The 12024-nt window shown below is 33.1% G+C and overlaps 2 protein-coding genes across 2 annotated transcripts in view; one reads left to right on the forward strand and one right to left on the reverse strand.

Moving 5' to 3' along the window:
* Positions 1-12024, forward strand: part of LOC132543837 (uncharacterized) — a 187111-nt gene that overhangs the window by 25647 nt on the left and 149440 nt on the right. The window lies entirely within an intron of this gene.
* Positions 1050-4960, reverse strand: LOC132543867 (histone H2A.V). Its single transcript, XM_060207385.1, has 5 exons — positions 4895-4960; positions 4671-4748; positions 4438-4551; positions 2384-2513; positions 1050-1612 (listed from the first exon to the last, which is right to left on the reverse strand). The coding sequence occupies exons 1-5, from the start codon at positions 4895-4897 to the stop codon at positions 1551-1553; spliced, it is 387 nt and encodes a 128-aa protein (XP_060063368.1). The 5' UTR covers positions 4898-4960; the 3' UTR covers positions 1050-1550.

The raw sequence follows: 12024 nt of genomic DNA on the forward strand, positions 1-12024 counted from the left end.
GTTTGAATTTATAAAGATAATTAAGAAATTGAATTTTCCTTCATAAACTGTCCAATCCATGGACAGAACAGCTCAGAATTTTAACCTATTTTTGGCCCTGCCCATTAGATCAGGTGAAGTCATTATATGCATCTCATCAGTCAGCTTATACTCAAAATTCTAAAAAGTTTGAACTATTTCTTAAAGAAAATGAATTATGCTCAAGGTTTTGAAATATACACTAGTAAATTTCATCCCTTCTCCAAGGGGAAATGTAAGACCCTGGGGTCAAGAAATTAATTTTGGTTAGGCACCGTTAAGACACTTATGTCCATAGTTCTACTTAATCTTGGTATTGAAAGATTTTGGAAATTTCAGCCAGTTTGACCCCGCCCTTCAGCCAGGGTATGTGCATCTCTAATATTAAACTGTCATCTTAAACTGATAATTCTAAAACAAGTATGACCTATTTCTGAAAGAAAATAAAGAATTTATTCTCAAAAATTTTAATTTTTCTATATGAACTATAAAAAGGGGGGGTGGGGGTGGTGTGGTGTGTGTGTGGAGGAGTCCACCGTCCCATGGGTGGTGGAATCCTAGGTGGATACAGGAGTATTCTAGCAGAGCTCCATAGACGATAGGTAATTAAGGATGGAGCATCAACGCCAAGGATTCTGTAGGTTTAGAATTTATTAGTTTACATATTGGCTAGAAATTGATGGAAAGGGCATAAGCATACTTTGGTTATGTGTAACAGGATAGCTGATCATTAATTCAATATCATCCAAAACTAGAATTTTGAAATTCTTTGTAATTATATGGTGCTAAATCTCATTCTACACAAGGGCAGCAAGACTAGCACATACATTTGAATTAGCATAAATTAAAACAAATTAATAATAAAAAATCGACAATTGTAATATTTGACTCTGTTTCTTATCATATGAAGGCAAATAATATTCATAACCAGTCCAAGGTCTTAGCTGAAGACCTCTCAACAGAGAATCTTTGCTGTTGTATTTACAACATGCAATATTCTACTATGAAAACGGAAAACAAAGTACAGGTCCCTTTCTGATATAAATTTATTACAATGTTAAATGATAGACATGAAAATATTAAAACCAAGGGGGAAATGAACACGTACATTTAAAACCAAATACACAAGTAATCATGATTCCAGTCTGGAGACCAACTACAAATCTACACGTATACAAGTCAAGAAGAGTCATGACAGAAAAGACGGAAATATTGTGTTTTTCAGTATTTGTTCCCAATTGATCTGCTTCCATGCTTTTTCCGGTCATTTATAAATCCACTTGCACACAGACAAGGATACATCACAACTGGTCAGTCAACAGCTGCCCAAGAAAAGTGCACATGTTCTTTTTTCCATGAAAAAATCAAAATGAAATTTTCCAGACTGGCAATGCATGGGTTAAAATCCAATGGCTTGATGATGAAGTAAAATGAGATATGAATTGAACGTCCATTCGTGAAGTTTGATGGTTCACACTTGACACGATATCCTAATACACTAAACGGCAAACATACAGCAGGAACTAAACAAATTACGTAGGTTTCTGTGATCCCTTCTTTCCGATGAGAGATTTGTGGATGTGAGGAATGACACCTGAAAGTAAACATAACACAGCATTACACATACTGTAAACAAAGTATAAACACAAGCATTTTTTATTTCATGAAGTCACCATGCACAAAGTTCATCATTTATGATGTTGATAAATTGAAACATTTAATAATTATAAAAGATATTCAGTACACCACAAATTTAAAGTCATGTTTACAACTTTTCATTTATAGAATATTGCAGTTCCATAATAAAACATCGCTTCCATGCCATATGATCGATCGTCTTGCACCAAGAATGATAAATTTTTGACAAAATCGAATACATATATAATAGAGTTCAAGCAAATTAATGCAAATATCTTGATTTTCCCAATTTCAGCCACATTCTTCCAACTATGGGATTGTCAGCTGTTTTATACCAGATTTAGAAAGAATCAGAGTTAGAGCTCTGTGAAACTTTTCAAGACACATGCCCATCAGTCTAGTAAAATGTACTTGTTTAATACAAGAATTCAGAAGTCTAAAAATTTATGCATTTCCCAAATAGTTTATGTACAATATCACTGTAAATTTATTCAGTGAAACAATACAATATAAAATGCCAACACAATCTGAGGATATTGCAATCATTATTAACAATTGCAATCAGTCCCATTTTACGGACATCTTTCAATAGTTTCCTTAGTTGACTGGTAAAAATCCTATTTTTTTTCTTGAGATGATTACTGGTATTAGAGTAGCCTTGCACAAAGGTGCATGAACTCTCATCAATTAAACACTTGTTCAATAAGCAGGATGTAATTGCACTTACCACCACCAGCGATTGTAGCTTTGATAAGTGAATCCAACTCTTCATCTCCACGAATGGCCAATTGCAAGTGACGAGGTGTGATACGCTTTACTTTCAAATCTTTACTAGCATTTCCAGCCAATTCCAGTACCTGTAGAAATATCACACAAGACAATATCGGAATTGTTAATCAGTTAAAATTTTTTTCATTTGCATTCATAGTCAGAAACACACACCCCTCTAACCAAGACAAAATGATAGCTTTCAAAACAGCAACCAATCATTAAAATATTCTAATAAAACTGTAGAAATTTTTTTTTAATAATAGTGATGAAAGCTTCAATAAAGTACTTTGAAAAGCAATTAAGATTGATTCCATTTTTCAAACCAATCTTGTCAAAAAGTGAATCATTCATGCGAAATAATTCATGGTAAACAGAGATGTAGACTAACATGACCAAGACTAACAGAACAATGCCTGAACACTTAAATATTATAGGGTACATTGATACTTATTTCCAACAGGAATGCTTTTTAACCACCATGGTAATCTGAATTGAGCAGACAACAATGAACAGGAATTGTCAAAGTAAGTGTTGGTATACACGTTTCTTTTTTAGTCTACTCTAAATTAATCATAGTAAAACATCTTATTAAAAAGACAAGTATTGCATCCAATGTGGAGTTAAGGTATTTTACGGCACAAACCAAAATATTTGTCCACATTTACCCCCCCAAAAAGTCTCATATTTTTTGTTTATAAAAGGTGTGAATATTCATCTACAGAATGAAACAATGTTAAAAATATATAGACTTCAATCTAAATCCACCATTACACCAACATGTGATTCTAATATAGCTTAAAATGTTCACGACATGTGTCCAAGTTTTCACAATAATTAAAATTGTTGACAAGTATTCAGATTAACAAAGCAAAAAATGTCTTGTTCAAGCAATGGACAGAAGAGTTTTCAAATTCTATGCGAATAGATTTTCTTTAAAGATGTAAACTACCCAAGTAATGTGTGTATACTTAATCTTTTAAGTATCTTATCATCAAATACTTAGTAACCATTGTCACTATTCCCAGTGGACATGTTCCACAATTACAACAGACATCTTCAGAAAAAATTAGATGTGCACCTACCATACTTATCAATTTAAACTGTAGCTTGCCACAGTACATTAATGACACTACTGACCAAAAAGACCTGTGAATATGCTTCAACACATGACCTTTTCATTGCAGTCTTCCTTAATTACTGGAATATACAAATACTCAAGTCTTGTAAATAAATGACATTACATGTATGCTCTACATAAATATTATTAAGATAACTTGAATGTTCCGTATTCCACTGGCAACTGTTGTACCATCCACCACTTCATTACCACATCGTGCAATCTTTAGAAGTTTATCCAAGAGAGAATTAACTTTAACAAGTATTGAGTATTAATCTTAGCTGCAGTCACTTGCGACGCCAAGTTTATGATAATTAGAGCATTTCATCACTATGGGGAACGCATTATAAAGGTACAAGTTCTGTTCGCGTTATGGAACTACTAACATTTGATTGATGATGCAATTGCTTTTCAACTTTCAGCATCAAGAGGATAGAAAATCAATATGGACAAGTATAAAAAAAGACATGTTTAAACCAATTATAAAACCGTCTACCATCCATTATAAAAACGAGTGTGGTATACTAGTTTAGCTATAAAGTAACATACAATATACACAGCAATCGAAAGGGAGACAACATCAATTCAATCATGGCGGTTGGTCCGCCATTTTGACTGCCCGCGAAATTCCAACTAATGTAAACAATTATACGAATTTCTATGTTTGTTGCATGGGATCAGTTGGATTTGCATGAAATATATGTGAAAGCAATTCCTTTCGAGGTACGAGGACCGAATTCATCCTCGAAACATGTATATAAACACGCTTATAAAATGTAAACATTGGGAACTCTTCATTCATCATGATAATAATTCTAACGAAACAAACATCAACAGATACAATTTGGAGTGTCAAACATTTGATCACTGCAATAAATAATATTGTTCCTTACTTCAGCGGTCAGGTATTCCAAAATTGCTGCACTGTACACTGCGGCTGTTGCACCAACTCGACCATGGCTTGTTGTTCTGTTTTTCAAATGTCTGTGAATACGACCAACTGGGAACTGCAAAGAAGCAATATATATTACACACTACCACTACAAAATGCATGTATTGCAAACTATGTACCACTACAATCCAACAAAATAAAATTGTTGAGTGTAATGTTTATATCGCTGTTTACCTGGAGCCCTGCCCTTGCTGAACGAGAAACTGCCTTTGCCTTCGCCTTTCCAGAGTCTTTTCCTGCTTTACCACCTGCCTAAAAATATCAAATAAAAATATTTTGAAGATTTTTTCACGAAAAATAATACTGCAATTATCATATACAAACATTATTTAATGCATGTATTGGTAAATGAAAATCCGATGACCAGGGATTCATTCGATTTTTTGACGGATACATACCATCTTTCTTCAAATTCTTCTCTCGTCCTATTGACTGACTGACGCTCAGACTGTAATACCGCCAAATTACAGCGTATACACAGAAAGTCACGTGACGCTATTAGCCAATAGTAAGCGTTCTCTAACGGACAAAGAATTATAGTAATTTTGACACGCCAGGTACCCTCTGGCTTACTTGACAAGTCTATATATAATACATTCGATTAACAGCATTCATTTTTTGATCTAAACAAATTCATTTATGCGACATTATAACCAATAGATGACATGTCACAAACTGTCTTGCATTACTCCAAAGTATATCAAAACAGACCGACTCGTGTATATAAGATGTAGACTACTTGCTATTAAAACTCATTAATATATATTGAAATTGAGATGAAATATCATGAATTATGGATCAGTTGATGTCTTTTTGATGGCAAAAGTGACCAATGCACATGAAATGCTAGGTCAGAAAAGAAGAGTCTAGTTATATACGGGTAGACAGTATTTGTTAATGTATAAACAATATCAAACCTGAATAGATTTACTCTTTCGTATATATAGCCTGACATCATAGATATATCAATGTACTTTCTATTAGGTACATGTCATTTTCAACTTTTCATCTCCGTATTTTAAAACTCTACCGGTAGAGGGCTTGATACAATCGATTTGTTACACATTTTAAATGTATTTTAACTATTTTTAATCTCGGTAACCTAGAAATGCAAGCATATCAGAATTAGATGAAAATGCAGTTAAAGATTTGAGTGTTATCAGCGTTTGTAGTCTTTGAAAACGACATAATTTTTTTTGAGACAATTCATATCGACATTTGTTGAACTTTGCCCGTGGCATACGTTACATAACACACGGTGTTTAATTGGTTCGGCATAGCAGCTGGACTTCCTGACCTCGTTCAAAGACGTCCAATTAAATTGGCCAAGTCGCCGGTCAGAGCATCATGCAATCAAATTTCGCCGGTTTGTTCTCCTTTCTCACCCGTTTTAAGAACAAAGAAGTTATATAGACACTAGAAGATAACAGGCATTATAGTCTGTTCTGATAGATTACCTATATACAGGCAGAATATTTACTGTATTGTTCTGATATACCTATATACAGGCAGAATATTTACCTGTACTGTTGTGATAAAGTAGCTATATACAGGTAAATATAATTTACCTGTACTGTATTGATAAAGTAGCTATATACAGGTAGAATATTTACCTGTACTGTTGTGATAAAGTAGCTGTATACAGGTGGATTATTTACCTGTACTGTTGTGATAAAGTAGCTATATACAGGTAAATATGATTTACCTGTACTGTATTGATAAAGTAGCTATATACAGGTAGAATATTTACCTGTACTGTTCTGATATACCTATATACAGGCAGAATATTTACCTGTACTGTATTGATAAAGTAGCTATATACAGGTAAATATAATTTACCTATACTGTTGTGATAAAGTAGCTATATACAGGTAGAATATTTAACTGTAACGTATTGATAAAGTAGCTGTATACAGGTGGATTATTTACCTGTACTGTTGTGATAAAGTAGCTATATACAGGTAGAATATTTAACTGTAACGTATTGATAAAGTAGCTGTATACAGGTGGATTATTTACCTGTACTGTTGTGATAAAGTAGCTATAAACAGATAGATTATTTACCTGTCCTCTTTTTAACTATGAAATTGTACATCTGTGTAAATTATAACCATTTTCCTGGTTATGGTAAAAAACTGTTTACCAAATTCCAGCTATTGTCTAATAAGAACACATAAAATCAATTAATTGTAAGCTTAAGTTATTTTATAGGCTACTTTATCAATATCTAAGTTAAAATGTATACAGTGCATAAAATAACATTTTGAAGTGATGAAGCAACATGACGGTACTCAGTAATGAGAGGAAATATATATTACATTGTTATAATCTACGTTATCAGATCAGAGATACAAAGCCGTATATGAGAGCATATTATATAACAAAAGTAATAACATTAATAAAGTGAAACAGTGAATTCGTAGCTCAAGTTTGCATAATTAGCATATTTACATACATTACATACATTAGAAACAAATGTACATATTTGATACATAAACTAGACTTTTAGCACTGATGTAATATTTGTACTGATATCTCCTGAGTAATGATCGTGGCAAAAAGCTGTAGGTGGTTGTAAGGATGGTGTGTGTTTCCAGTAGATGTATTCGTTACACACGATCTACTGTCTACCAAACTTGAATAATATTGGTTATTGATGAGGAATATGTGATAAATGTTACCATCTGACCATACTTTTAAAAAAAGCACACAACTGGATATTCCCACCATTTTAATCACTATTGAATCACAAAATATGGTGTTGTTAAATACAAGCGTGGCTTATGCACAGTGATAAGTAAATAATATTCTGATGTGAATTTAACTTGATTTAAACTATTTTAAATGTTTTTCCCTAAAAGATATCAAACCTTCCAACCATCACCATCACATTCTATTACCTGTACACATTCTATAGGTGTAGCTATGAAAGCATTACATAATATGTAAAAATCAGTTTAAAATGAAAGAAATAACCTTGATGGAAGTTGATGTGAACATAATATATATGAGAGTATGATCCAGGTAATGTGGGAGAATACAGGTAAACAGGTCGACATACAATACAGGTAAACAGGTGGGAGAACAACACAGGCTAGAACACTGACATTCGTCGGGGAGACGATACCCGCACACGTGAAGAGTCGCGGAGACGGAAAGATATCAATTGCAACCAACCAACCTACAACAAAGGTAATAACATTAAAGTTCTACTACACTTGAGGAATTAACATCGCATCATGCTATTACACTGATATTTTATACAGTACGGATAATAATTCCGTTTCCCATTAGTCAGTAAAACTGAATGAATTATATCTGTGGTGTGTGACTATTTAAGCCCCCCCTCCCCTTATTTATTAGTTGGCATTCTCCTAATATTCTTATTTACGTTGGATATTTGATTAATTTGGAGATAGTTGATATTTGGAGATTTAATGTCTCTGATATACAGGTTTGAGCGATAAAGCCACAACATGTCTCCTTTGATAGAAGAATGGCACACTGAATGATTGTAACTCAATTGCCTTCGATATAGCTAAGTCCGTGCCAATTCTTATTTATTATAAGACACCACATAACTTATCTCACTATGTGTAGTTCACCGAGGATCTGACTCAAGTGTTCACTTCGGGTAAGATAAACGAATCTTGTCCTAATTTTTCATTTTATGAACAATTCCTGACGATATTAAGGAATTTCTATATATCGGACTTTTATGTTAGACCATCTTTATTGCACGATATAGATATATTTACAAAAGTTTATAAAAAAAATGTCATTATATCTGACTTTATTAATATCATTTGTCCATGATAATCGGGAGATATGTTGCTCCATCTGTTCTGAGATATATATTAAATGAATGTTGACTAGACTTTGTTCTATTAGGGAGTCACCTCGTTACGGACAGTTGGAAGTTTAATGAAGTGCACAGGAAAGATATCTTGTATGAACTTGCACGTTACTGTCATCTTCTTTCCATCAGATATTTTTTAATACTAGATAATTGGAAATTTATATTGAATAATACCAAGTTTGAAATTATACTTCGCGCTTTAAAATCATCTTGATGTATAACGTATTTACTTCTCGCCATATTGAAACAGCATATATTTTAACAATTTATACCAAATACAAGAATCTCTCGTATATTGGAATATTGCAATGACGACATATGATAATTCGGTTATACGGAACTGACTACAACAATACCGATGTCAACAGATGGCGTTTGTATATTTGTTTACTAGATTTAAAAAAAAGATTATATTCAGATGATATTATATTGATAAGCTTTCCAAACCATGACAATTACTATGATATCCTGGTGTCGTCTAAAAACCACCTGTCTAATATTGTTGAGAACATTAAGAAATTTATTTAAATTGGCGACGAACTTCGACATACCTTAAAAATACACTGGAAATGCATTTTTAACCAGTGTTAAGATTGGAGTTGCCTCCCTTGGACTACATGCAATACCTACTGCAGCTGTTCATAGACAGGGTGCTGAATAATAGAGAACCAAACCGGTCATTTTTGTCAAAAGAGATCTAATATGATACCGAAATAGTTTCATTGAATTTTTAATCGGCTAGTATCTGCATTTTAACAGGTGAAATACCTCCCGAAATAAAAACTCCGCTGCCTTATTGGCCCTCAACGAGTCAGCTTTGAAGTCTGGTCACCGATTTCCTAGTAGTGTAGAAAGACAAGCTAAAATCAAGTACAGATTTACGCCGCAAAATGTTCCACCAGAGTTTGAGTTGCAAACATTGGCAATACGACTTTAACATATTTTTGCCTAAAAAATATGACGATATTGGATTTCTTTGTACTTTTGAATGTAAAAATACGATGAATCAATCGCCTTATACGTTTGAATCGAACTGCACATTTTATGAGATTTTCATTCATGACCATGCAATGGCATAAAGAAATAAAATTTGGCAGTGCCCAGGTATTTTACCTTCAACTTGAACAATATCTTTCCTCAAACTGTTTTTTTAAAGGACCTCTAAATGTTTACACGATTATCATATCCAATTTTTGTACGTTTACTATTGGAAATACTAATTCAAGGTATGGTTTTAAAGTATGGTCAAGCTTTGGTGGTGAAACACCAACCGAATGCCTAGATAATGTTTTTATTCAGGTTTTAGTCCAAGTTAAATATTCATTAAACTTCAAAAACACTTATAGAAATTTAGTATCCCTGACTCATTTCATTTCTTTCGATAAACGATACTTTTGATCTTCATGCAACTTAATAAAAAAAAAATGTTCATGTTTTGATCATGATTCCCCTCAGTGTTTCGCAAATCGTACACAGTTTCTGGAAGATCAAATCATGATCACTTAAATGATTCATACAAACTTGCATGATGTTTTTGATCAGTTGCATTCATTGTTTAAAAATCTCTTCAGTAAGCATTGCCTCTAAAGATAACTTGTACAGAAAATCATGATTTTCAGGAAGCTCCTCTTGTAAACAAGCTTACAGCTAGTGTTGTATGCAACCATCGTTCCCTGTCGTTCATTAAATTTTCTGGACGCCAAAATATGACGATCAAAGTCTATTTTTATTAGCAGTAACTTTCGTAGTTAACCTTTGACCCCAAATATAATCCCATTATACAATACATCAAAAGCTAACATTTTATGATGTTTCAACCAAATTCAGCAATACTGCCAAAATTTATCATCTGGAAACCAAAATTTGATGATAAATGTATATTTTTAGTAACAGTGACCTTTGTTGCTGACCCCAAACATAGTTTCACGCTGTATTACCTCATACGCTTACATTGTATGAAGATTCAACCAAATCCATCAATCCTTTATGAAGTTATGACAAGAAAACCAAAATTTGACGATAAATAACAGTGACTTTCATAGCTGACTTTTCGACCCAAAACTCAATCCCACTCTGTAGTACCTCATCAGTTAACATTTTATGAAATCAATCAATCCTTTCGGAAGTTAATATCTGGAAACCAAAATTCAATAAAAAATATATTTAATCAGTGACATTTGTAGTTGACCTTTCGACCCCAAATTCAATCTCACTCTGTATTACCTCATAACCTAACAGTAAATAAAGTTTCATTGAAATTCTGGAAACCGACATCCACACAGAGGGAGAAGAAAACTATAGCCCCCTCCTCCAGTTAGCTGGGGACTAATAAATGTAAAGGAGAAAACTTGTAAAATGAGCTTTGTGTAATTTGATTATTGAAAAGATGTCAGATTAAACTTTTAGTCAGTATGAATGCAATCTTGGACAATGATGAATATTAGTGTTTGATATCATTTTAATTATCTCTTGCCCAGTTTGCATTTGTATTGGCCAATAAATACAGTCTAAAGGAAAATAATTAATGTCGTTACTCATCGGAGTCTTCATAATTTCCCTTATGCTGTTGGTCTTCTAAATATGTCCTCAAAACTTTATATCACATAACTGTCTTGTTATTGTTTTGTAAAAGTATAACTGTTGAGCAGTAAATCCAACCTGTTTTTGTGACATAAATTGAAATTTGTTGAATGAAAAAAATAACAAACTTGAGATAGTTTCTGATAACAAGATTTTATTGCACAAAAATATATACAGTTGTTCACAATATTTCTTTACCACAAGGATTTAAACAACATTTACCACCTAGTCACTTATGTTCCAGTTTGTTGACAAGTGAGCTTAGATATTTATTTATAGATCTAATATTTTTAAAAATTTCAAGGGTTTGTCAGTTTAAGGGACATATAGGGATATGTACATCTTCCAACCAGCATCTTAACTATGAAAACAAAATTTGTTTGTGTTTTGACATATACTGTGACAAATTATTATTATTAAAAAACAATTTGGGGGATTAGTCCCCCAACAGACGCACCACTTCACCAAGGTGAACTCTTACACCAAGTACAAAAAATGTATTATCAAACTTCCAATGAATAAAACTGCAGAAGAGCGAGTCCAGATAAACCTTTTCTTTGATGGTCAAAATTCAAAAAGTAGGTCAAAGAGACCTACTTTTAATACACAGTACACTGCCTAACTAGGGTGAACCATTACTCCAAGTATTTAGTTTCAGTTATTATAATTATATGAGAAAGAGCTGACAAAACTTTTTATCTCTGATGTAGGTCAAAGCTGAAAACCTAGGTCAGAGTGACCTACTTTTGATACACCACCACTGCCTCATCAAGGTTAACTTATACCCCAAATATGAAGTTCCCAGTGACAAGTAATATGCTAGGTAAAGCCAAGACAAATCTTTACTTTGATGTAAGTCAAAACTCATGATAGGTTGATAAGGTCTAAATTTAGATCTGAAAGCTTTAGATAATAAACACCCATCTCACCTAGATTAATAAATACGCCTTACATGATCTTCTAGTGGCAAGTAGTGTAGGACAAAGAGCTTGGACAAACTTTCTCGAAATGAAGGGCAAATGTCAATATAAGGGTCATAATGACAGAGTTTTGATACAAAACGCACTGTCTCACCAAGGTGAAACCCAT

The sequence above is a fragment of the Ylistrum balloti genome, unplaced genomic scaffold, assembly GCF_031769215.1.
Source record: "Ylistrum balloti isolate Yb309-2 unplaced genomic scaffold, AGI_CSIRO_Ybal_v1 Utg369772, whole genome shotgun sequence".
NCBI classification, from domain to species: Eukaryota; Metazoa; Mollusca; class Bivalvia; order Pectinida; family Pectinidae; genus Ylistrum; species Ylistrum balloti.